The 26,319-nt window shown below is 51.8% G+C and overlaps 6 protein-coding genes and 3 non-coding genes across 9 annotated transcripts; 5 read left to right on the plus strand and 4 right to left on the minus strand.

The window, feature by feature from the left end:
- Window positions 1-1,187: 1,187 nt before the first annotated feature.
- AGABI2DRAFT_116140 (hypothetical protein) lies at window positions 1,188-1,444 on the plus strand (the record flags this gene model as incomplete). The annotated part of the gene is made up of 2 exons (XM_006459113.1): window positions 1,188-1,373; window positions 1,427-1,444. 2 exons carry the CDS (start codon window positions 1,188-1,190, stop codon window positions 1,442-1,444), a joined length of 204 nt encoding a protein of 67 aa, XP_006459176.1.
- Window positions 1,445-6,018: 4,574 nt separating this feature from the next.
- On the minus strand, window positions 6,019-6,591 carry AGABI2DRAFT_43174 (hypothetical protein; the record flags this gene model as incomplete). Its single annotated transcript, XM_006458781.1, has 1 exon — window positions 6,019-6,591. A coding segment is annotated over one exon (573 nt), but the record flags the coding sequence as incomplete, so codon positions are not given.
- A 4,355-nt stretch (window positions 6,592-10,946) lies between these two features.
- On the minus strand, window positions 10,947-11,501 carry AGABI2DRAFT_43534 (hypothetical protein; the record flags this gene model as incomplete). The annotated part of the gene is made up of 1 exon (XM_006458784.1): window positions 10,947-11,501. A coding segment is annotated over one exon (555 nt), but the record flags the coding sequence as incomplete, so codon positions are not given.
- Window positions 11,502-16,193: 4,692 nt separating this feature from the next.
- AGABI2DRAFT_t29 lies at window positions 16,194-16,266 on the plus strand. The gene has a single exon. It is a non-coding gene; the product is annotated as a tRNA-Cys (tRNA).
- A 2,510-nt stretch (window positions 16,267-18,776) lies between these two features.
- On the plus strand, window positions 18,777-19,232 carry AGABI2DRAFT_66840 (hypothetical protein; the record flags this gene model as incomplete). Its single annotated transcript, XM_006459114.1, has 1 exon — window positions 18,777-19,232. One exon carries the CDS (start codon window positions 18,777-18,779, stop codon window positions 19,230-19,232), a length of 456 nt encoding a protein of 151 aa, XP_006459177.1.
- A 1,338-nt stretch (window positions 19,233-20,570) lies between these two features.
- On the minus strand, window positions 20,571-20,643 carry AGABI2DRAFT_t39. The gene has a single exon. It is a non-coding gene; the product is annotated as a tRNA-Cys (tRNA).
- An 883-nt stretch (window positions 20,644-21,526) lies between these two features.
- Window positions 21,527-21,844, minus strand: AGABI2DRAFT_60112 (hypothetical protein; the record flags this gene model as incomplete). The annotated part of the gene is made up of 1 exon (XM_006459115.1): window positions 21,527-21,844. A coding segment is annotated over one exon (318 nt), but the record flags the coding sequence as incomplete, so codon positions are not given.
- Window positions 21,845-24,940: 3,096 nt separating this feature from the next.
- On the plus strand, window positions 24,941-25,013 carry AGABI2DRAFT_t30. Its single transcript has one exon. It is a non-coding gene; the product is annotated as a tRNA-Cys (tRNA).
- Window positions 25,014-25,046: 33 nt separating this feature from the next.
- AGABI2DRAFT_45204 (hypothetical protein) lies at window positions 25,047-25,454 on the plus strand (the record flags this gene model as incomplete). Its single annotated transcript, XM_006458786.1, has 1 exon — window positions 25,047-25,454. A coding segment is annotated over one exon (408 nt), but the record flags the coding sequence as incomplete, so codon positions are not given.
- Between the last annotated feature and the right edge of the window lie 865 nt (window positions 25,455-26,319).

Here is a 26,319-nt window from a genome sequence, read left to right on the forward strand (position 1 = left end):
GGGGTGGTGGCATCCTCATAGTCGAGGGCCATGGAAGAGTCGTCACTGCCGCATACCGAGACGGCAGCGACAGAGGGACCGGAAGAAGAAGACCCCGGCGAGATGGGGCACTTCGAGGAGAGCACCGAAGCCGAAGGCGACGGTGCGCGAGGAGGGGATGGGGGACGAGTGGGCACCGGCGGCGGAGGCGTCGGCACACGAGGGGGGGGAGTAGAGACGCTGGGCGGTGTCTTGACAGCCGGAGGGGCTGCACCGATCCCAGAAGTTTGGCCAGATGGCCCTTTGACATTACCTTTGCTCTCGGCGCGAGCAGCGGCGTTGGCGATAGCGACCTCAGGGGCAATGCCCCGGTTGCGGACGGCGTCCATGATGGCTCTGTTCTCTTGCGAGTCGTAGCCGAATGTACTGAGTACGATTTGACCTCCGTATTGAGGGTCGAGTAGTACCCCAATGTCAGAGACAGTGAGGCGAGTGGCGGTAGGGTTGGCGGGCGGTGACGGCGCCTGAGACGGGGGACGGGACGGGTGCGGCGTAGGGGCCGGTGCGGACTGTTTCTTGCGTTGAGCGGGCATGATACTGGATATATTGCTACTACTAGACGACTAGCACTGAGACTTCCAAAAGAGGAAGGTAGTGGTAAGAGGTCAAGGAGCGATGACAGTCTGTCCACAGTTGTCCCTAGGATTGCTCAATCAGTTCCTGTCCGTTCGCCTCGTTTCTAGGACCGTTAGACTCGCCACTGCGTCGCGTACATGTTAGCAGTGGTAAATCCTCGGATCAATTTGGACTATTAATAGTTGTTCTATCACTTTCCATATGACGTCATCAATGATGTCATTTCGTCGTCATGCATTACATCATACGTATGTCATAGCCATTACTTCTTTGATTTCAAATCGTTTTGTAGTAGTATAAGTATCTTGACTCGACAAGTAGTTCCTTGTCGAGTTAGACCTCAATACTAGTGGTTTAACAACATCTACTGGAACCGTTAGCTTCCACTGACAGAGTTCGACGTCTATCGACTCTCACTCTTATTCTAACAGTACATTCTACGTTCAACAGGTTATGGGCCCCGGCTTCTAACGCTTTAAAAACGACGTTTACTTCAACAACCACAGCTCTTCCCCAATCATCTTTCCTGCCCTTCAACTTCTTTCACTTCCCCTGCCCTCATTTCGACTCCTATGGCTTCCGGATCGCCAACGTTCGCTAAACCCAACGAGGAGAACTACTCCACCTGGTCTGGAGAGATGGAGGCGTGGCTGAGAGCCTCTGGGCTCTGGAGACTTGTCTCTGGCAGGCAGAAGGCTCCCTCAACCTCTAGCCCTGTCACCCAGGCTGAGGCCGACGCTTTGGATGTTAGAATAAGAGTGAGAGTCGATAGACGTCGAACTCTGTCAGTGGAAGCTAACGGTTCCAGTAGATGTTGTTAAACCACTAGTATTGAGGTCTAACTCGACAAGGAACTACTTGTCGAGTCAAGATACTTATACTACTACAAAACGATTTGAAATCAAAGAAGTAATGGCTATGACATACGTATGATGTAATGCATGACGACGAAATGACATCATTGATGACGTCATATGGAAAGTGATAGAACAACTATTAATAGTCCAAATTGATCCGAGGATTTACCACTGCTAACATTGGACGCGTTTGAGGGCCGTTTAGCCAAGGCAGCAGGCTGGCTGTACCTTATGGTGGAGCAGGAGCAGAGAATCCACTTCCAGGGCATCCAGGACAGTCCTGTGAAGATGTGGGAGGCTCTAGAGGCTGTACATCGTCAGAAGAGGGCTGGAATGCGATTCAATGCCTATGATGACCTCTTTTCCATCCGAAAACTCGAGGAGGAATCCCTCCAATCCCTTATCAACAGAGTAGAGAGCTCTAAACGAAAAATCAAGGAACTCCGCCCCTCTTCCTTCACTCTAGAGCAGCTAGATGATGAGCTAGCCTCTATGGCTCTCATCAGAGCGCTCCCGGACGCGTTTTCCGGCTTCACATCGTCCCTACTGCTTATGGACAAGCTGGACAAGACTACAGTCCACCAGGCCTTTGTCACAGAGGACTTACAACGCAAAAAACGCGCTCAGGACTCCTCTACCTCCTCCCATGCACTAGCTGCTCGCTCTGGCTCTCAAAACACGTTGAAAACCTGCGATTTCTGCGGGAGAGAGGGCCACAAGTTTAGTGAATGCAAAACCTTCGAGAGAGCGAAGTCCCGGGCTCAGGAGGACGCACAAAAGCCTAGAACTCCGTACAAGAGGGCTAACAAGGCTCAGGAAGAGTCCGGGAGCTCTAGCTCGACTCACGCTCCTAAAAAAGCGCAGAGAGTCACCGAGTTTGCTGGTAATGCAAGTACCCCTCATCCCTCACCTTCTCCCTCGCCTTCTACACCTCTCCAGCTCGATGCTGACTTCCACTGGCTTGCAGATACAGGGGCCACTTCTCATATGACCCCTCACCGGCACTGGTTCAAGTCATATACCAGTCACAAAATCCCCATCCGACTAGCTGACAACTCCATTGTCTATTCTTTGGGGGTGGGATCTGTAGTCTTTGAACCAGTTGTGAATGGAAAGGTGGTCAGAGCAGTTGAGTTGACTAGAGTTCTGCATGTCCCGGCTCTCCGGAGCAATCTGTTATCATGTCTATACCTTGCCCGTAACAAGGGCTTCAATATCACCATCTCCTCTCACTCCATTGACTTCAAACATAAGGGCACATCGCTTTTCACGGCCACTATCCATTCCAACAACTCTGCTGAGCTCAACGGCTCAACTGTGACTTCTGAGACTGCTTTCTCTGTCTCTACCCTCCCGGTTGACCTCTCGCTATGGCATCGTTGCTTTATTCATCACAATTTCGCTGATGTGAAGACTATGATCAGTAAGGAACTAGTCACTGGCTTGAAACTCGAGTCAAATTCACCTCCTGATGCTATCTGTGAGCCCTGCCTTGCTGGCAAGATGCATTCCCTTCCTTTTCCCTCCTCCTTGAATCACAATCGCTCTCCTCTCGAGCTAGTGCATTCAGATCTTCACGGACCGCTCCCAGTTGCTTCACACTCAGGCTACAAGTACTGGATCACCTTCATTGACGACGCGACGCGTTTCCGGGCAGTCTATCTGCTCAAAGCTAAGTCGGAGGCATTTGAAGCCTTCATAGTCTACAAATCTTGGGCCGAGACTCAACTCGGAGTCAAACTGCGAGCACTACAGGATGATAAGGGCGGCGAGTATATGTCTAAGGCTTTCATAAGCTTTACTGAGCTTGCTGGCATCGAGAGACGTCACTCAACTCGAAATCGGCCTCAGCAGAATGGTCTTTTTTTTTTTTGTAATCAATGTAATATATTTCAATACTACTCATACATCGGGTGTCATGACACGTTCCCGCGGCTTTACGTACTCCTGCCAGTTTACAGAGGCCCAGGACAACAGTATTCTATCTAACGTATCCTGTTAAACGTAGAACGATAGAGGTTGCAGTGGCGATCCTAACGAGCCTAATAACGAGTCAATCGGATAGGAACTGACTGAGCAATCCCAATGACAATCTGTGGATACACTGTAAGAAGCTGTATTGTGTTCTGATAACTTGTACTCACCTGTGGATACACTGTAAGAAGCTAAGGCCTCTGAAGCGTCCACAGGGGAGTTCAACCATACATGACTAAGCTATCATGTGACTAAACGCGTCCGCATATATCTAAGTCCATCAACAACCAAGTGTAGACTGCTTGCTCACACTCTAACACACCCCCTTGATCTAGCCAGTCTACTCAAGTCCTAATAGAGGAACAGCAAACTCAACTACCTTCTTTGCCACAGCCTTGGTTAAGATGTCGGCCACCTGCTCGTGAGTCGAAACATACAAAGGATCAATGAGTCCTTCTTCAACAGCCTCCCGGAGCCAGTAGAAGCGCAGGTCTAGGTGTTTCATGCGTCCGTGATGCTCTGGATTCTTGGCTACACTTATTCCTGACTTGTTATCAACGAAGAGTGTCGAAGGAAGTGTGAGGGGAAAGCCAAACTCGGTCAGAATATTCCTAGTCCATTTGATCTCCTTGCCAGCCTCGACGGCAGCAACAAACTCGGCCTCAGTGCTCGAGAGAGTCACAAATGGCTGACGCTTAGAAGACCAGCCCACAGCAGCACCCGAGACAAGAGTCACATAACCACCCGTAGCTCGACCTGTAGCATTGCAGGCTCCGTGAGAGGCGTCCGAGTAGGTAGTGAAAAGCTCTTCCGAGTCACTAGCTCGATAGACTAGCTTGTAGTGCATAGTGCCAATGAGATACCGGAATAAGTGCTTGACTGCAAGCCAGTGAGCTGGAGCTGGGTTCGAGTTGAACCTCCCGAGATAGGAGACAGCATAGGCAATGTCGGGGCGAGTCATAGTGGCCAGATACTGAAGGGCACCTACAGCATTGAGATAGGGAACTGACCTCATCTCAGCCTGATCCTCGAGTGAAGGAATAATGTCCGAGAGCTCAGATCCCGGAGCGAGTGGAGTGGAAAGTGGATTAGCGTCATCCATATTGAAGTGTTCAAGGAGCTCCTTGATGTAGTGCTCCTGCGAGAGGGAGATAGTGCAATGAGAGTGATCCTGCTTCACCTGAATGCCTAGCAGAAGTGTGGTAGAGCCGAGATCACGGAGTTTGAAGTGTTTCGAGAGCTCAGTGACTGCCGAAGTCATAGCTGCATCACTCTTCGAGACAAAAGTAATGTCGTCAATGAAGATAGGTACAATGACCTTGATGTCACCTTTGGAGTAGATGTAGATGGAGCTGTCGGAGCGAAGCCTAGAGTAGCCTATGCCTTCAAGGACACTCCGGAGTTTCTTATTCCACTGCCTGGCAGCCTGCTTGAGGCCATAGAGCGATTTACGGAGCCGAAAGACCATGTTAGGACTACCAATGTGATAGCCCTCGGATTGGCGCATATAAATCTCCTCTTCGAGTTCTCCATAGGTGAAGGCAGAAGAGATGTCGACTGAGCGCATTTTGTAGCCTTCTCTAGCTGCAAGAGCAACAATGAGGCGTAGTGACGCAGGACGGAATGTAGGGGCAAAGACCTCGGTGAAATCAAAGCCAGGACGTTGGGAATAGCCCTTAGCAACGAGACGAGCCCGGTAGCGCTCAATAGAGCCGTCGGCAAGTCGTTTCACTTTAAAGACCCAGCCAGAGTTGACTACCTTCTTGCCTGGAGGCAGTTCCATTAACTCCCAAGTTCCATTAGCCTCAAGATTGAAGATCTCAGTGTTGCAAGCATCAGTCCAGCAATCCGAGTCAGGAGACTTCATTGCTAGTCTATAACTCCGGGGATCAGCACCCGAGACGGCTCCAGCAAACTCGACTTCACAGTACTCAGAGTCAGCTAGCAGAGCAGCTTCGTCGTCAGAGTCAGAGTCATTACCAGCTAAGTCTGGTTGTTTGAGCTTCCACCATTGACCAGGAGGCTTCCGAACTCGCCCAGTACGTCTAGGAACGTGAGGGGGTTCAAGAGGCGCTCTTTTTTTTTTTTTTTTTTTGTAGTCAATATAGTATATTTCAATACTACTCGTACGTCGGGTGTCACGACACGTTCCCGCGGCTTACTACACTCGCCAGTTTACAGAGGCCCTGAACTACAGTATTCTACGCAAACATATCCAGCGCGACGAGGTCAAGCGCTATCGAGAAAGAGAAAAGAAACAAAACAAAAACAAATCGAAACGTTGGTACATACGTAAGAGGCCCCGGGATAAAACCAAGCTGTCAGGCAATACATCCTACATAATACCGTAGCGCTATAGAGCACTCGCAGTCCCTTTTGCAAAATCAAACATATCAAATATGAAAGTAAAAAGTTGAGGCATACTCGAAGTAACTTTAGATCCTCAGAAGAAATTGTCCTCACCACTACCGATCTCCCTCCTAAACCGCTACACAACCTTCCCGTATCTCCATCAGAATCCACCGACCCAACCCGGCGACGGCTGTCTGTACACCTAGGTCGAACGCGCGGGGAACTGGCGTTTGAGCCAGGCACGATCGAACCTGTTCTTCCAAAACGGACAGACCTTCGAGTCCATAGAGGAATGGGCGTGCTTGTCCGCTGGGTGTTTGGCCGCGGTACAGTTGGCGCATTGTTGCACATCAACGCGTTTAGCATCGACGCACTTTTGATGATTGGCCTCGGAATGAGGACCAGAGCAGAGGGAGCAGCGCGCACACTTGGCACGACACTGATCGGAATGATGGCCCCAGCGCTGACAGCGAGCGCAATGAACGGAGCCGGAATGCGGGCAAGCGCCCTTGATCTGACAGTTCACTCCACCAACGGAGATGAACTTGGAAAGGTAGAGTCGAGCGTTAGAGCCCGACACTGTGTCGTGGATGTCGACCCATGCCCAGCACGAGTCGGAATGAGGCGAGGCGCGCATGAAGCGCGGCTTGTGTTTGATGAGTTTGGCCAGCGAAGTGCCGACCGGAGATTTGTTGAGAGCGTTCATAAACGCCTCATGTTGCTTGAGCGCCCACTCTTTGGAGGAGGCGGCCACGTGAGGAATGTCGACGATCTTCAAATAAGAAGTCGACGTGATGGGGGAGTGACCGATGGGGACGTTCGGGCTCGGGAAGATCCGCCGAACGTGCTTGAGCACGAACGCGATTTCAGCGGGAGAGGGGACGCGGGAGGCGGCAATGCATATGCCTTTGCCTTCAACCGAGGCATGCGTAAGGACAACGTCAGACTTGACGTCTTTCTTGAGAAGCTGATTGAGGCTATTAATAACCTCGGGAGTAAAGGAGGCCGCTGTAACCGGAGAATCGGCAGGCGGTGTCAGGATTATGGCACGGCGCGAAGCGCCGTGTGCTGTGTGCTTACCTTGGCGTCTCTTGCGAGGTGCCGAGGGAGCGCTAGCAGGGGCAGGTGCGCGCTTGGAACTTGGTTGGGGAAGGGGTTTGGTGGGCGCCTTCCCAGACGCTGGCGGTGGAGCGGCCGGCTCATCCACTTCCATGAGTGGGGCCGTTGCCGGAGGAGTGATGTCAGAGGTTGGGGCCGGATCGACCCGAACCTTCTTCTTTGGAGGCTTAGTCTTGGATGACTCAGCGGGTGGCTGTGCGTCCCGCGGATTTACACGTGTGGCAGGTGCGTCAGCTGCGGATGCAGGCGCTTCAACTGCGGGGAAAAGAGAGTCGCGGAGAGACGGGGCCGCCTCAACGAATGCAGAATGGATGGCGTTGAGATCGTCATCCATGAGGGCGGGGAAGCCTTCTAATAATTTGGGCTTCCAATCTAAAGAGGATAGAGCTCGAAAAAGCCCTATACTATCAGTCATGAGTTCCGCGAGGTAATCCACGGCTTCTTTGCTGTCCAAATGCTCGGGAGAGCTAGGACGGGGGGTAGTGACATCCTCGTAGTCGAGGGCCATGGAAGAGTCATCACTGCCGCATACCGAAACGGCAGCGACAGAGGGACCGGAAGATGAAGACCCCGGCGAGATGGGGCGCTTTGAGGAAAGCACCGAAGCCGAAGGCGACGGTGCGCGAGGAGGGGAAGGGGGACGCGAGGGCACCGGCGGCAGAGGCGTCGGCACACAAGGAGGAGGAGTAGGGACTCTGGGCGGTGCCTTGACAGCCGGAGGGGCTGCACCGATCCCAGAAGATTGGCCAGATGGCCCTTTGACATTACCTTTGCTCGCAGCGCGAGCTTCGGCGTTGGCGATGGCGACCGCGGGGGCAATGCCCCGATTGCGGACAGCGTCCATTATTGTTCTATTCTCCTGCGAATCGTATCCGAAGGTGGGGAGCGTAATTTGACCTCCATACTTGGGGTCGAGTAGTACCTCAATGTCGGAGACAGTGAGGCGGTCGGCGTTGGGATTGGCGGGCGGTGGCGGCGCCTGAGACGGTGGACGGGACGGGTATGGCGTTGAGGCCGGTGCGGACTGTTGTTTGCGACGCGGAGCGGGCATTGGAACGTATATTGGTACTACTAGACACCTAGCACTGAGACTTCCAAAAGAGGAAGGTAGTGGTAAGAGGTCAAGGAGCGAAGATGTTCAAGAGGCGCTCCGGCAGTAGGAGGAGTCACTGGGAGTGGTGCATGGATTTGTGGAGGAGTGACTGGAGGAATCACGGGAGGAATTACTGGAGGAATCAATGGGAGAGGTGGTAGAGGTAGAACTGGCTTCTCTTCAGGAGGAACTGAAGCGGACGGAGTGGGAGTCTTAGGACGAGCAGGAGGGAAGTGATTATCACCCCCTTCATCCTGTAGAGGTGGCAGTCCCGAGTGTGATGAAGAGTCATTAGGAACTGGTAGTAAGTCTGGTAGACCAGCAAATGACGGGACAGCTTCGAGTTGGGCTTTAGAAGTGCCCGGAAAGTATCTCTCGTCAAAGTCAGCTCTCTCGGAGATCACGGTTCGCTTTGTGACTGGGTTGTAGAACTTCCAGCCTTTGTAGCCAGCCGGATAGCCTATAAAGACACACTTCTCGTAGTGAGGCTGGAGAGAATTTCGCTTATCTCGTTGTACATGGACATATGAAGTGCACCCCCAGACCCGGAGATGTGAGACATCAGGTTTTCGCTTATAGAAAGCTTGGAAGGGAGTGGTGCCCGAAAGCAAAGCAGTAGGAAGCATATTCCAGACATGGACCATAGACGAGATACATTCACCCCAGAAAGAACCAGGTAGCCGAGATTCCGAAAGCATAGCAGTGATCCTCTCTCCCATAGTCCTATTAGCCCGTTCAGCAAGTCCGTTCTGCTGAGGCCGGTTCCGAGTTGAGTGACGTCTCTCGATGCCAGCAAGCTCAGTAAAGCTTTTGAAAGCATTAGACATGTATTCACCTCCTTTGTCATCCTGTAGTACTCGCAGTTTGACTCCGAGTTGAGTCTCGGCCCAGGATTTGTAGACTTTGAAGGCCTCGAATGCCTCTGACTTAGCTTTCAGCAGATAGACTGCCCAGAAACGTGTCGCGTTGTCAATAAAGGTGATCCAGTACTTGTAGCCTGAGTGTGAAGCGACTGGGAGCGGTCCGTGAAGGTCTGAATGCACAAGCTCAAGAGGAGAGCGATTGTGATTCAAAGAGGAGGGAAAAGGAAGGGAATGCATCTTGCCAGCCAGACACGGCTCACAGATAGAGTCAGGGGACGAGTTGGACTCGAGTTTGAGCCCGGAAACTAGATCCTTACTGATCATAGACTTCACATCAGCGTAGTTGTGATGAATAAAGCGACGATGCCATAGCGAGAGGTCAACCGGGAGAGTAGAGACAGAGAAAGCAGTCTCAGAAGTGAGAGTTGAGCCGTCGAGCTCAGCAGAGTTGTTAGAATGGATGGTGGCCGTGAAAAGCGAAATCCCTTTGCATTGGAAGTCAATAGATTGAGCGGAGATAGTGATGTTGAAGCCCTTGTGTCGGGCAAGGTAGAGACATGATAAGAGATTACTCCTGAGGTCAGGAACATGAAGGACTCTGGTAAACTCGACCGCTCTAGTCTCTTTTCCATTCACCACCGGTTGAAAGACAACAGACCCTACACCAGCTGAATAGACAGTAGAGTTGTCAGCAAGGCGGATAGGGATACGATGAGGGGAGTAGGATTTGAACCAATGGTGGTGAGGAGTCATGTGGGGTGTAGCACCAGTATCAGCCAGCCAGAAAAAGTCAGCATCAAGCTGTAGTGGTGAGGATGGTGAGGAAGATGATGAGGGAGAGGATGAGGGAGAGGATGAGGGAGAGGAATAAGCACCAAGAGCGGATGCTCTCAGTGGAATATCAGAGCCAGGAGAGCCAGAACCAGTAGGAACATCCCCAGGAGGAGTGGGTGGTGTCTTGACAGCTGGAAGAGCTGCACCTATCCCACTCAGATGGCCAAGTGGCCCTTTGACATTACTTTTAGATGTTCCAGGCAGTCTGGAGCGGTTCTGAGCGCGTTTTTTCGCGTTCTTTCGCTTCCTGCACCTCCTAGACATGTGCCCTACCCTCCCACAAAAGGAACAAGCGATTGACGCGTTCTTAGGGCCGGAAATCGGTCCCAGAGAGTGTGGAGAGGGTGTATGGCTGCCAGAGGGAGTTGTGGTCGATGTAGAGGCTCTCAGACGCATCGGAGACGCGCCAAAACGCGTCGAAGTGGTGGCCCAGGCGTAGGAAGCGTGTGTGCGCGATTGCAAGGCCATAGACGTCGATTTGAGTGCAGGGGAAGGGATAGAAGTTGAGATATAGAGGGAAAAATGGTAGAAAGTGGCAAAAAACGCGTTTTGAAGGCTGTTAGAAGCCGGGGCCCATAACCTGTTAAACGTAGAACGATAGAGGTTGCAGTGGCGATCCTAACGAGCCTAATAACGAGTCAATCGGATAGGAACTGACTGAGCAATCCCAATGACAATCTGTGGATACACTGTAAGAAGCTGTATTGTGTTCTGATAACTTGTACTCACCTGTGGATACACTGTAAGAAGCTAAGGCCTCTGAAGCGTCCACAGGGGAGTTCAACCATACATGACTAAGCTATCATGTGACTAAACGCGTCCGCATATATCTAAGTCCATCAACAACCAAGTGTAGACTGCTTGCTCACACTCTAACATATCCAGCGCGACTTGGTCAAGCGCTATAAGAGTCCAAACAAAAAACAAAAACACAAACGAAAAAGAGATATTATAATAAGCGGCCCCGGGAACAAGCCAAGCAGTCAGGCAATACAACTTATCCAAACATCGGAACACTCGATCGAGACCAGAGCGGAAATCAAACATAAAACATATGAAAGAAAAAGAAGCGGGTGCTATCAGCGAGCACCGCGGAACGGGGACTAGAGAGAGCCTTGCAGAACGAGGTACGCGAAGCCCATAGAAAATCCGGGAGAACTCCAACAGTGGCGGGGTAAGAGTATAGACGATGGACTCAAAGGCAGTCCGGATTATGTGGATCCCGATCTAGTTCTTCGGAAACTGGCACTTGAGCCAGAGTCTGTCGAAACGGTTCCGCCAAAACGGACACGAGGTATCCGTAGCAGAATGGGAGCGCTTGGCCGCGGTACAGTTTACGCATTGGCGCACGTCGATGCTTCGCGCGTCGACGCACTTGGAGTGGTTAGTCTCGGAGTGAGGCCCACCGCAGAGGGGACAGCGCGCGCATTTGGCACGACACTGATCGGAGTGGTGACCCCACCGCTGGCAACGAGCACAGCGGACAGAGCCGGAATGGGGTTTGGCGCCTTTGATTTGGCAGTTCACTCCGCGAACAGATATGAACTTTGAAATGTAATCACGAGCATTGGAGCCCGAGACCGTGTCGTGGATGTCAATCCATGCCCAGCATGAATCGGAGTGGGGGGAGGCGCGCATGAAGCGCGGCTTGTGCTTGAATAGTTTGGCCAGCGAAGCGCCAACCGGAGACTTGTCGAGGGCATACATGAATGCCTCGTGTTGTTTAGTTGCCCACTCTTTGGGAGAAGCAGGGACGTGAGGGATGTCGACAATCTTGAGGTAAGATGTCGACGTGGCGGGGGAGTGAACGATAGGTGTAGTCTTGTTCGGGAATGTTCGCCGAACGTGCTTAAGCACGAACTGAATTTCGGCGGCGGTAGGGACACGGGAGGCGGCAAGGAAAATGCCATTACCTTCGACCGTTGCATGAGTGAGAGTGACGTTGGACTTGACGTCGCTCCGTAGAACTTGATTGAGGTTGTTGAGAACCCCAGGAGAAAAGGACTCAGCCGTAACTGAAGAGCCGGCAGGCGGTGTGAGGATTATACCACGGCGCGAAGCGCCGTGTGCAGTGTGCTTGCCTTGGCGTCTCTTGCGAGGCGCCGAGGGAGCGCGGAATGAAACAGAAGGGGCGCTAGAGGGAGGAGGCACGCGCTTGGAACTTGGGATGGGAAGGGGTTTGGTGGGCGCCTTCCCAGACGCTGGAGGTGGAGCGGCCGGCTCGTCCACTTCCATGAGTGGGGCCGTTGCCGAGGGAATGACGTCAGAAGAAGGAGCCGGATCGACCCGGACCTTCTTCTTCGGTGGCTTGTTCTTGACTGAGTCAGCGGGTGGCTGTGCGTCCCGCGGAACGACATGAGGAGCAGGTGCGTCAGCTGCGGATGCAGGCGCTTCAACTGCTGGGAGATTGGCACGGATAGACGGTGGACGGGACGGGTATGGCGCAGAGGCCGGTGCGGACTGTTGCTTGCGACGCGGAGCGGGCATTGGAACGATGTATTGCTACGACTATACTCTAGCACTAAGACTTCCAAAAGAGGAAGGTAGTGGTAAGAGGTCAAGGAGCGATGATCCCACATGACTCCTCACCGCCATTGGTTCAAATCCTACTCCCCTCATCGTATTCCTATCTGTCTTGCTGACAACTCTACTGTCTATTCAGCTGGTGTAGGGTCTGTTGTCTTTCAACCGGTGGTGAATGGAAAAGAGACTAGAGCAGTCGAGTTTACGAGAGTCCTTCATGTTCCTGACCTCAGGAGTAATCTCTTATCATGTCTCTACCTTGCCCGACACAAGGGCTTCAATATCACTATCTCCGCTCAATCTATTGACTTCCAATGCAAAGGGATTTCGCTTTTCACGGCCACCATCCATTCTAACAACTCTGCTGAGCTCGACGGCTCAACTCTCACTTCTGAGACTGCTTTCTCTGTCTCTACTCTCCCGGTTGACCTCTCGCTATGGCATCGTCGCTTTATTCATCACAACTACGCTGATGTGAAGTCTATGATCAGTAAGGATCTAGTTTCCGGGCTCAAACTCGAGTCCAACTCGTCCCCTGACTCTATCTGTGAGCCGTGTCTGGCTGGCAAGATGCATTCTCTTCCTTTTCCCTCCTCTTTGAATCACAATCGCTCTCCTCTCGAGCTAGTGCATTCAGATCTTCACGGACCGCTCCCAGTCGCTTCACACTCAGGCTACAAGTACTGGATCACCTTCATTGACGACGCGACACGTTTCCGGGCAGTCTATCTGCTGAAAGCTAAGTCGGAGGCATTTGAAGCCTTCAAAGTCTACAAATCCTGGGCTGAGACTCAACTCGGAGTCAAACTGCGAGCACTACAGGATGACAAGGGAGGTGAATACATGTCTAATGCTTTAAAAAGCTTTACTGAGCTTGCTGGCATCGAGAGAGGTCACTCAACTCGGAACCGGCCTCAGCAGAATGGTCTTGCTGAAAGGGCTAATAGGACTATGGGAGAGAGGATCACTGCTATGCTCTCAGAATCTCGGCTGCCTGGGTCTTTCTGGGGTGAATGTATCTCGTCTATGGTCCATGTCTGGAATATGCTCCCTACTGCTTTGCTTTCGGGCACTACTCCCTTCCAAGCTTTCTATAAGCGAAAACCTGACGTCTCGCATCTCCGGGTCTGGGGGTGCACTTCCTATGTCCATGTACAACAAGATAAGCGAAATTCTCTCCAGCCTCACTACGAGAAGTGTGTCTTTATAGGCTATCCGGCTGGCTACAAAGGCTGGAAATTCTACAACCCAGTCACTAAGCGAACCGTGATCTCCGAGAGAGCTGATTTCGACGAGAGATACTTTCCGGGCACTTCTAAAGCCCAACTCGAGGCTGTCCCGTCATTTGCCTGCACACCAGAGTCACTACCACTTCCTAATGATACATCGTCATACTCGGGACTGCCACCTCTACAGGATGAAGGGGGTGATAATCACTTCCCTCCTGCTCGTCCTAAGACTCCCACTCCGTCCGCTTCAGTTCCTCCTGAAGAGAAGCCAGTTCTACCTCTACCACTTCCAGTAATTCCTCCATTCATTCCTCCTGTGATTCCTCCAGTCACTCCTCCACAAATCCATGCACCACTCCCAGTGACTCCTCCTACTGCTGGAGCGCCTCTTGAGCCCCCTCACGTTCCTAGACGTACTGGGCGAGTTCGGAAGCCTCCTGGTCAATGGTGGAAGCTCAAACAACCAGACTTAGCTGGTAATGACTCTGACTCTGATGACGAAGCTGCTCTGCTAGCTGACTCTGAGTACTGTGAAGTCGAGTTTGCTGGAGCCGTCTCGGGTGCTGATCCCCGGAGTTATAGACTAGCTATGAAGTCTCCTGACTCGGATTGCTGGACTGAGGCTTGTAACACTGAGATATTCAATCTCGAGGCTAATGGAACTTGGGAACTAATGGAATTGCCTCCTGGCAAGAAGGTAGTCAACTCTGGCTGAGTGTTGAAAGTGAAACGACTTGCCGACGGCTCTATTGAGCGCTACCGGGCTCGTCTCGTTGCTAAGGGCTATTCCCAACGTCCCGGATTCGACTTCACCGAGGTCTTTGCCCCTACATTCCGTCCTGCATCACTACGCCTCATTGTTGCTCTAGCTGCTAGAGAAGGCTACAAAATGCGTTCAGTCGACATCTCCTCTGCCTTCACTTATGGGGAACTCGAAGAGGAGATTTATATGCGCCAACCCGAGGGCTATCACATTGGTAGTCCTAACATGGTCTTTCGGCTCCGTAAATCCCTCTATGGCCTCAAGCAGGCTGCCAGACAGTGGAATAAGAAACTCCGGAGTGTTCTTGAGGGTATAGGCTACTCTAGGCTTCGCTCCAACAGCTCCATCTACATCTATTCCAAAGGCGACATCAAGGTCATTGTTCCTATCTTCATTGACGACATTACTCTTGTCTCGAAGAGTGATGCAGCTATGACTTCGGCAGTCACTGAGCTCTCAAAACACTTCAAACTCCGTGATCTCGGGTCTACTACACTTCTGCTGGGTATTCAGGTGAAGCAGGATCGCTCTCATCATACTATCTCCCTCTCGCAGGAGCACTACATCAAGGAGCTCCTAGAACGCTTCAATATGGATGATGCTAATCCACTTTCCACTCCACTCGCTCCGGGATCTGAACTCTCTGACATTGTTCCTTCACTCGAGGAGCAGGCTGAGATGAAGTCAGTTCCTTATCTAAATGCTGTAGGTGCCCTTCAGTATCTGGCCACTATGACTCGTCCCGACATTGCCTATGCTGTCTCCTATCTCGGGAGGTTCAACTCGAACCCAGCTCCAGCTCACTGGCTTGCAGTCAAACATCTATTCCGCTATCTCATTGGCACTATGCACTACAAGCTAGTCTATCGAGCTAGTGACTCAGAGGAGCTCTTTGTTAGGGCGACTGTGACTGAGATGTCACAGGTCACACCTGAACTTAAGAACTATAGAGGAAAGTGACAAAAGTTATATTAGGCGTGAACCTAAGAGAACTCGACGGAGTCTTCTACAAGTTTCTACCTACTTTATATACCTAGACTACGGCGCACAGACCAACTACCCTAGGTAACTTATTTTTATACTGACATGTGAAAAGAAGTACGTATGAGAAAGTAGACTAATTATACATTTGACATGAGAAAAGAAGAGTGGAGTAAGAAGTAAGTAAACAAAAGTAAATTGATCATAAAAACGTCAACAGCACTAAACAAACCATAAAAGTGTCCACAAGCACAAACAACTCCTAAACCGGTAATCTACTCACACAAACCAATACGTCCCGAAGTAGTTACCTAACATCGCATCACATGGACATAGCACAAAGAATCCGGCTATTGCCCATTGTCGCGGCCCCCAGTATCCCCATCTCTGTATCACCCACGCCTTCTGCTCCTCATAGTCCCACATTGCTAAGCATACCCTCCCACACCGTCTGCACCGATGATCCGATAGGTTCCAACCTGCCGGCCTGACCTCTCTTCCTATAGCCGCCGCCGCCCTTCTCCATTGTACTTGCTCCGCATGGTTCGGAGGTAAGAAAGATAAGATTAGATCGATAAGTTCAATAGGTAAGTCTGTAGCTTGCGCCATTTTAGCAGTATGCCGATAGTTTAGCCTCCGTCGAACTGTAGCAGCAGAGGGAAATTATTATGTAATAAAATATGTGACAGATGTGACAGCGTGACGCCGTGACATTCTGGCAAGGTTCTAACACTCTTCACTACCTACTCGGACGCCTCTCACGGAGCCTGCAAAGCTACAGGTCGAGCTACAGGTGGTTATGTGACTCTTGTCTCTGGAGCTGCTGTAGGTTGTGTTAGGTGATGACAGGACAAGTCACCTGACAGTTCGGAGCTCTGAGTTCTCACATAATCTGTACTGTGCCTCAGCCCCTGCAGCAGGCCCTCAGTCGTGGGTTCCACCTCTAGGCCTAAGATGTATACATATAACATCTTAGCTACTATATACCAAGATCATATAGCTCAGTGGTTAGAGCTTCCTAGTGCAATTGGGATGGTCCCAGATTCAAACCCTGGTGTGGTCACTTTTCTATCTTGACAGGTTGGTCTTCTAAGCGTCAGCCATTTGTGACTCTCTCGAGCACCGAGGCTGAGTTTGTTGCTGCCGTCGAGGCTGGCAAAGAGATCAAGTGGACTAGGAATATCCTGACCGAGTTTGGCTTCCCTCTGACACTTCCTTCCACTCTCTTTGTTGATAACAAGTCAGGAATAAGTGTAGCCAAGAACCCAGAGCATCACGGATGCATGAAACACCTAGACCTGCGCTTCTACTGGCTCCAGGAGGCTGTTGAAGAAGGACTCATTGATCCTTTATATGTTTCGACTCATGAGCAAGTGGCCGACATCCTAACCAAGGCTGTGGCAAAGAAGGTAGTTGAGTTTGCTGTTCCTCTATTAGGACTTGAGTAGACTGGCTAGATCAAGGGGGTGTGTTAGAGTGAGCAAGCAGTCTACAAGTGTAGTTGGTGGACTTAGATATATGCGGACGCGTTTAGTCACATGATAGCTTAGTCATGTATGGTTGAACTTCCCTGTGGACGCTTCAGAGGCCTTAGCTTCTTACAGTCTGTCCACAGGTGAGTACAAGTTATTAGAACTCAATACAGCTTCTTACAGTCTGTCCACAGTTGTCACTAGGATTGCTCATTCAGTTCCTGTCCGTTCGCCTCGTTTCTAGGACCGTTAGACTCGCCACTGCGTCGCGTACATTCTACGTTCAACACTCTCATCGAAATCAGCTCTCTCAGAGATCACGGTTCGCTTAGTGACTGGGTTGTAGAACTTCCAGCCTTTGTAGCCAGCCGGATAGCCTATAAAGACACACTTCTCGTAGTGAGGCTGGAGAGAATTGCGCTTATCTCGTTGTATATGCACATAAGAAGTGCAACCCCAGACCCGGAGATGTGAGACATCAGGTTTGCGCTTATAGAAAGCTTGGAAGGGAGTAGTGCCTGAAAGCGAAGCAGTAGGGAGCATATTCCAGACATGGACCATAGACGAGATACATTCACCCCAGAAAGACCCAGGCAGCCGAGATTCTGAGAGCATAGCAGTGATCCTCTCTCCCATAGTCCTATTAGCCCGTTCAGCAAGTCCATTCTGCTGAGGCCGGTTCTGAGTTGAGTGACGTCTCTCGATGCCAGCAAGCTCAGTAAAGCTTATGAAGGCCTTAGACATGTATTCACCTCCCTTGTCATCCTGCAGTGCTCGCAGTTTGACTCCGAGTTGAGTCTCAGCCCAGGATTTGTAGACTTTGAAGGCTTCAAATGCCTCCGACTTTGCTTTAAGCAGATAGACAGCCCGGAAACGCGTCACGTTGTCAATAAAGGTGATCCAGTACTTGTAGCCTGAGTGACTAGAGACTGGGAGCGGTCCGTGAAGGTCTGAATGCACAAGCTCAAGAGGAGAGCGATTGTGATTCAAAGAGGAGGGAAAAGGATGGGAATGCATCTTGCCAGCAAGGCAGGGCTCACAGATAGCATCAGGAGGTGAATTTGACTCGAGTTTCAAGCCAGTGACTAGTTCCTTACTGATCATAGTCTTCACATCAGCGAAATTGTGATGAATGAAGCGACGGTGCCAGAGAGAGATGTCAACTGGGAGAGTGGAGACAGAAAAAGCGGCCTCTGAAGTGAGAGTTGAGCCGTCAAGTTCAGCAGAGTTGTTAGAATGGATAGTAGCCGTGAAAAGCGAAATCCCTTTGCATTGGAAGTCAATAGATTGAGCGGAGATGGTGATATTGAAACCCTTGTGTCGGGCAAGGTAGAGGCATGATAAGAGATTACTCCACAGTAGAGTTGTCAGCAAGGTGGATAGGGATACGATGAGGGGAGTAGGATTTGAACCAATGGCGGTGAGGAGTCATGTGGGGTGTAGCACCAGTATCAGCCAGCCAGAAAAAGTCAGCATCAAGCTGTAGTGGTGAGGATAGTGAGGAAGATGGTGAGGGAGAGGATGAGGGAGAGGAATAAGCACCAAGAGCGGACACTCTCACTGGAATATCAGAGCCAGGAGAGCCAGAACCAGTAGAAATATCCCCAAGAGGAGTGGGTGGTGTCTTGACAGCTGGAAGAGCTGCACCTATCCCACTCAGATGGCCAAGTGGCCCTGTGACATTACTTTTAGATGTTCCAGGCAGTCTGGAGCGCTCCTGAGCGCGTTTCTTCGCGTTCTTTCGCTTCCTGCACCTCCTACGTTCTTAGGGCTGGAAATCGGTCCCAGAGAGTGTGGAGAGGGTGTATGGCTGCCAGAGGGAGTTGTGGTCGCCGCCGCTGCCGCCGCCACCCATGTCCCCACCGAGGCACTCACCCAGTTCGTCCTCAAACATATCCGCAAGCGCTGGCCTTCCCCCCAAGCGCCCATCACCTCCGATCCCATCACGTCGACGTCATACCTCCAGGTAGTTGATGTTCCGCACATCACGGCTGAACCAAAAGAGTGGTATGCCAAGCAAAACGAGGCGTTTATTAACGCGCTCAAAGTCTCCCCGGTCGGCTCAGAGCTGGCCAAATTAATCAAGCACAAGCCGCGCTTCATGCGCGCCTCTCCCCATTCTGACTCATGCTGGGCATGGGTCGACATCCATGACACGGCGTCGGGCGCTCGCGCCCGCGCCTTCATTGAAAAGGTGGTTAGCGTCTCAGGCGTTAACTGTCGCATCCTCGGCGCTAAGCCTCATTCCGGCTCCGTCCTGTGCTCCCGATGCCAGCGATGGGGTCATCATCATCAACAGTGCCGCGCCAAGTCCGCGCGCTGTTCCCTTTGCGGTGGGCCTCATCAAGCGGCCAACCATCCCACGAGCGTCGCCACGTCCCGTGTCGATGTTCGACAATGCATCAACTGCACTGCCTCCGGGCGCCCCGCAGATAGGCGCCAACACGCCGCGATGGACCTCAAATGTCCGTTCTGGCAACACCGTTTCTATCGCGCCTGGCTTCACCGCCAGTTTAAAGCACGCGACGGGACCACCAAGCCGGCGTCCGGCAAGTGACCCTACTTCCACACCGCACCCTCCGCTCCTCGCTTCGCTCGTCGCGTCGGGCCTCGGATATGTTTCTAATTTCCTCCTTCGACATTTCTTGTCACGGCTGCGGGTCCGCCATTTCTTATGTCATCATGAACTGTGTGTTACAATGTCTGCTTACTAGGATATTTTCTTCGTAGGTAATAATTTCTTTTCTTTTCGCGGCACTATGGAATTAGCGCGCTACTTCGAGGGCTCTGGAGTTTATTAGAGGCGGGGCAATTTGTAAGTCCCTTAGTTTCTTTGACCACTGTCGCCGGGATGGGACAAGTCAACTCTAGGCGGCATCCTTATTTCGTAGTATTACATCCTGTATGTCGGTAGTTGCGTTGGTGTTTAGTAGTCGGTAGTTGGTAGTGTAGTTTCGTTTTATCTGTTTCCCTTCTCTCTGATGTTGTTCTGGGCTATTGTATTGTAGAAGGGGGGCCTCTGGCCCCCTCGCCTGCGGCGCGGTCTGCGTACGGGCACCGCGAATAAATTCGAATTGAAATAAAAAAAAAACAAAAAAAACAAAAAAAGAGGGAGTTGTGGTCGATGTAGGGGCTCTCAGACGCGTCGGAGACGCATCAAAACACGTCGAAATAGTGTCCCAGGCGTAGGGAGCGTGTGTGCGCGATTGCGAGGCCATAGACGTTGATTTGAGTGCAGGGGAAGGGATAGACGTTGATAGAGATAGGAAGATGAGTGAGAAGAGTTGAGGTTGATAAAGTAATAGTTGTTTTTTAAGCGTTAGAAGCCGGGGCCCATAACCTGTTGAACGTAGAATGTACGCGACGCAGTGGCGAGTCTAACGGTCCTAGAAACGAGGCGAACGGACAGGAACTGAATGAGCAATCCTAGTGACAACTGTGGACAGACTGTAAGAAGCTATATTGAGTTCTAACAACTTGTACTCACCTGTGGACAGACTGTAAGAAGCTAAGGCCTCTGAAGCGTCCACAGGGAAGTTCAACCATACATGACTAAGCTATCATGTGACTAAACTCGTCCGCATATCTCTAAGTCCACCAATAACACTTGTACACTGCTTGCTCACTCTAACAACGAGTTAGACTCGAGTTTGAGCCCGGAAACAAGGTCCTTACTTATCATAGACTTCACATCAGCGTAGTTGTGATGAATAAATCGACGATGCCATAGCGAGAGGTCAACCGGAAGAGTAGAGACAGAGAAAGCAGTCTCAGAAGTCACAGTTGAGCCATCGAGCTCAGCAGAGTTGTTGGAATGGATGGTGGCCGTGAAAAGCGAAATCCCTTTGCATTTGAAGTCAATAGAGTGAGAGGAGATAGTGTCAAGATAGAAAAGTGACCACACCAGGGTTTGAACCTGGGACCATCCCAATTGCACTAGGAAGCTCTAACCACTGAGCTATATGATCTTGGTATATAGTAGCTAAGATGTTATATGTATACATCTTAGGCCTAGAGGTGGAACCCACGACTGAGGGCCTGCTGCAGGGGCTGAGGCACAGTACAGATTATGTGAGAACTCAGAGCTCCGAACTGTCAGGTGACTTGTCCTGTCATCACCTAACAGATGGTGATATTGAAGCCCTTGTTACGGGCAAGGTATAGACATGATAACAGATTGCTCCGGAGAGCCGGGACATGCAGAACTCTAGTCAACTCAACTGCTCTGACCACCTTTCCATTCACAACTGGTTCAAAGACTACAGATCCCACCCCCAAAGAATAGACAATGGAGTTGTCAGCTAGTCGGATGGGGATTTTGTGACTGGTATATGACTTGAACCAGTGCCGGTGAGGGGTCATATGAGAAGTGGCCCCTGTATCTGCAAGCCAGTGGAAGTCAGCATCGAGCTGGAGAGGTGTAGAAGGCGAGGGAGAAGGTGAGGGATGAGGGGTACTTGCATTACCAGCAAACTCGGTGACTCTCTGCGCTTTTTTAGGAGCGTGAGTCGAGCTAGAGCTCCCGGACTCTTCCTGAGCCTTGTTAGCCCTCTTGTACGGAGTTCTAGGCTTTTGTGCGTCCTCCTGAGCCCGGGACTTCGCTCTCTCGAAGGTTTTGCATTCACTAAACTTGTGGCCCTCTCTCCCGCAGAAATCGCAGGTTTTCAACGTGTTTTGAGAGCCAGAGCAAGCAGCTAGTGCATGGGAGGAGGTAGAGGCGTCCTGAGCGCGTTTTTTGTGTTGTAAATCCTCAGTAACAAAGGTTTGATGAATGGTGGACTTGTCTAATTTGTCCATAAGCAATAGGGAGGAGGTGAAGGCGGAAAATTCGTCGGGGAGAGCTCTGATGAGAGCCATAGAGGTTAGCTCATCATCTAGCATCTCTAGAGTGAAGGAGGAGGGGCGGAGTTCCTTGATTTTGCGTTTAGAGCTCTCTACTCTGTTGATAAGTGATTGGAGGGACTCCTCCTCAAGTTTTCGGATAGGGAAGAGCTCATCATAGGCATTAAAGCGCATTCCAGCCCTTTTCTGTCGATGTACAGCCTCTAGAGCCTCCCACATCTTCACTGGACTGTCCTGGATGCCAGAGAAGTGAATCCCTTGCTCCTGCTCAACCATAAGGTATAGCCAGCCTGCAGCCTTGTCCAAGCGAGCCTCAAACGCGTCCAGAGCGTCCGCTTCGGCCTGGGTAACAGGGCTAGAGGTGGAGGGAGCCTTCTGCCTGCCTGAGACAAGTCTCCAGAGGCCAGAGGCTCTCAGCCACGCTTCCATCTCTCCAGACCATGTGGAGTAGTTCTCCTCATTGAGTTTCGCGAAGGTGGGCGATCCGGAGGCCATTGGAGTCGAAATGAGGGCAGGGGAAGTGAAAGAAGTTGAGGAAAGGCAGAAGTGATTGGGGAAGAGTTGTGGTTGTTGAAGTAAACGTCGGTTTTTAAGCGTTAGAAGCCGGGGCCCATAACCTGTTGAACGTAGAATGTACGCGACGCAGTGGCGAGTCTAACGGTCCTAGAAACGAGGCGAACGGACAGGAACTGATTGAGCAATCCTAGGGACAACTGTGGACAGACTGTAAGAAGCTAAGGCCTCTGAAGCGTCCACAGGGAAGTTCAACCATACATAACTAAGCTATCATGTGACTAAACTCGCCCGCATATATCTAAGTCCACCAACTACACTTGTAGACTGCTTGCTCACTCTAACAGGGCTAACAAGGCTCAGGAGGAGTCTGGGAGCTCTAGCTCGACTCACGCTCCCAAAAAAGCGCAGAGAGTCACCGAGTTTGCTGGCAATGCAAGTACCCCTTATCCCTCACCTTCTCCCTTGCCTTCTACACCTCTCCAGCTCGATGCTGACTTCCACTGGCTTGCAGATACAGGGGCCACTTCTCATATGACCCCTCACCAGCACTGGTTCAAGTCATATACCAGTCATCGCTTCTTGAACCTGTACCACTACCTTCCTCTTTTGGAAGTCTCAGTGGCAACTAGTTATGAGTAGCAACAAGCAATCTGCAATGGATATTATTGACACCGCCGGCGACGACGGTGACTGGTCTGATGAGGAGGTTCCGGAGGGTATGTTCAAGTCTTCTCTTGGGCGTGCTCTACTTCAAGCGGCGGGTCGTATGGAAGACGAACTCGAGCTACCGGCGGCGTCTCGCATGACAGCGCCAACACCTTCGAGGCGTTCTGGGCTCCCAGAATCCTCCTCTCCCCTCACTCCCTTGTCATACGCCTCGGATTTCCGAGGCTTTGCCAATCCACCCCTGGCACCGTTCCCGTTGACCCCGACACCGGCTCCGACCTCCACCCCCTCCACTGGGCGTTCCCGCACCATGACCGCTGGTCAGAAGGGAATGCTCAAACTTGTCAACACCACAATTGTCATGCTTGACGATATCGAGGCCGAACACCCGCTCTACCCGCAGTTCGTGGACTGCATGTTACGAGCAACACACTCCCTCATCAAGCGGCACGATCTTGATGGGTACAACGTCTCCTCCGTCGCGGGCATCGGCTCTTTCTCTGAGCAGCTTGCGAAGATCATCGGGATGGTCGATCCGCCTCCACGGGCATTCGAACCAACTCCGCCCCTCCTACTCCCTCGGGTACAGCCACCCCTCGGCCACAGTCTCCGTCGGCCGACATGGATATGACCCCGCGTAAATCGAAGAAGGCGAAGCCGGCACAGCCGACCCCCCCTCCTCCACCTCAGCCACCCATTTTTGGAAAGGACCCTGTCCCTTCTAAGAATAACACATACGCCAAGGCCGCTGCTCGCCGTCCCCCTCAACAGCAGCCCCCGCTCCGTCCTCAGGCTCCCGCGGCTGTCGCCATCGCCCCTGCACCCAAGCCTTCAGGCAGAAAGCGTAGGGCTTGCCACACTTGCCACAGCGCTTCGCGTCGCGGCGTGCAACTCACTCCTCCGGCCGGATCTTCTGTCTGCGCCGCCCACGTGTCCCCGGCCATTCTGGCCGAAATCAACACCCACCTCCAAAATGACGTCAAGTCTGACGTCATTCTTGAACACACGGAAGACTCTGGATCCGGCATTTTCATAGCCGCGAGCCGAGTTCCGACCTCCTCCGAGACCGCTTGTGTCCTCAAACACATTCGGCGTCTCGTCACCGTCGCGGGCGTCGTGCCCATCAAATCCACTCCCGTCACTTCGACTTCCTACCTCAAGGTTATCGACGTGCCTATGATCCCAGCCGAGCCAAAGGTTTGGCAGTCTACTCAGCGCAGCGCGTTTACCAACGCGCTTTTTATTTCGCCGGTTGGTAAGGAGCTATCCATTGCCATCAAGCACGCTGTCCAATTCATGCGGACCTCGGCTCATAGCGACACCTGTGTTGCTTGGGTCGACATATGCGATTCCGTCTCGGGCACTTCGGCCCGTTCCTACATCGGCAAGACGATCGTCATCGGCGGTCGTAACTGTCAAATCTGCGGCGCAGCTCCACGGCCCGGCTCTGCCTTGTGCATGAGGTGCATGAGGTGGGGTCATCATTCTTCCGTATGCTGATCAAAAGGTATACGTTGTCCACTATGCGGGCTCCCTCACTCCAAAGCCGCCCATCAAGAATACTGCGCTCACTCAAAGCGCGATCCCGACGTCCGATCTTGTGTCAACTGCAGTGCGGCAGGCAAGACGAAGCGCGACCACTCTGCCACGGACACTTCGTGTCCGTTCTGGCAGAACCGATTTGATAGGGATTGGCTGAGGCGCCAATTCCCTAAGAAGTGATCAGCGCGCGTCAAAACGCACTTTGGGGTTAGCAGCCGGATCGGCCTCCCATCATATGTTTTCATTTTTCTATGACTACTTTCCGCTTGTTTTATTGGACTCGCGTTCCGATACTAGGTGTGGTCTGTGCCTGACTGATTAGGTTTGTCCCGGGGTCGCATACTGATGTATTTTTCTTTTTCGATCAAACTTTTATTTTCTTTTTCTCAACGTTAGCGCTTGACCGTGTCGCGCAGGATATGTTTTCTTTTTCTGACCGGGAACGCGTCATGGCACCCATATTCTCAGCATGTTGTACGTAGTGTTCGCATGTACTTATATTGCTGGAATAGAAGGCTTGAACGGCCACTTGACTACGGTTGTGTTAGGTGATGACAGGACAAGTCACCTGACAGTTCGGAGCTCTGAGTTCTCACATAATCTGTACTGTGCCTCAGCCCCTGCAGCAGGCCCTCAGTCGTGGGTTCCACCTCTAGGCCTAAGATGTATATCTATAACATCTTAGCTACTATATACCAAGATCATATAGCTCAGTGGTTAGAGCTTCCTAGTGCAATTGGGATGGTCCCAGGTTCAAACCCTGGTGTGGTCACTTTTCTATCTTGACACTATCTCCTCTCACTCTATTGACTTCAAATGCAAGGGCACATCGCTTTTCACGGCCACTATCCACTCTAACAACTCTGCTGAGCTCGACGGCTCAACTTTGACTTCTGAGACTGCTTTCTCTGTCTCTACTCTCCCGGTTGACCTCTCGCTATGGCATCGTCGCTTTATTCATCACAATTACGCTGATGTGAAGACTATGATCAGTAAGAATCTAGTTTCCGGACTCAAACTCGAGTCTAACTCGTCCCCTGACTCTATCTGTGAGCCGTGTCTAGCTGGCAAAATGCATTCCCTTCCTTTTCCCTCCTCTTTGAATCACAATCGCTCTCCTCTCGAGCTGGTGCATTCAGATCTTCACGGACCGCTCCCGGTCGCTTCACACTCAGGCTACAAGTACTGGATCACCTTTATTGACGACGTGACGCGTTTCCAGGCTGTCTATTTGCTTAAAGTGAAGTCGGAGGCATTTGAAGCCTTCAAAGTCTACAAATCCTGGGCCGAGACTCAACTCGGAGTCAAACTGCGGGCTCTACAGGATGATGAAAATCCCCACTCTCCGTCGCATCTTCTCCCCAGCAGTTGAAGCGCCTGCATCCGCAGCTGACGCACCTGCTCCTCATGTCATTCTGCGGGACGCACAGCCACCCGCTGACTCAGCCAAGAGTAAACCGCCGAAGAAGAAGGTCCAGGTCGATCCGGCCCCTTCTGATGTCACTCCCCCGATAACGGCCCCACTCATGGAAGTGGATGAGCCGGCCGCTCCACCACCAGCGTCTGGGAAGGCGCCCACAAAACCCCTTCCCCCACCAAGTTCTAAGCGCGCGCCTGCCCCTGCTAGCACCCCCCCAGTTTCGTTCCGGGCTCCTTCGGCACCTTGCAAGAGACGCCAAGGCAAGCACACTGCACACGGCGCTTTGCGCCGTGCTATTATCCTGACACCGCCTGCCGAATCTCTGGTTACAGCGGCATCCTTCACTCCCGAGGTTATTAATAATCTCAACCGACTCCTCAAGAGTGACGTCAAGTCTGACGTCATCCTCACTCATGCATCGGTCGAAGGCAACGGCATCTGTATTGCCGCCTCCCGAGTCCCCCTCCCCCGCCAAAATTGCATTCGTGCTCAAGCACGTTTGGCGTATTTTCCCGAGTCCGAACGTTCCCATCGGCCAATCCCCCATTACGTCGACTTCATATTTGAAGATTGTCGACATTCCTCACGTGCCAGCTTCTCCTAAGGAGTGGGCGCTCAAGCAACATGAGGCGTTTATGAGCGCTCTCAACAAATCTCC

The sequence above is a fragment of the Agaricus bisporus genome (assembly GCF_000300575.1).
Source record: "Agaricus bisporus var. bisporus H97 unplaced genomic scaffold AGABI2scaffold_3, whole genome shotgun sequence".
Lineage (NCBI taxonomy): Eukaryota > Fungi > Basidiomycota > Agaricomycetes > Agaricales > Agaricaceae > Agaricus > Agaricus bisporus.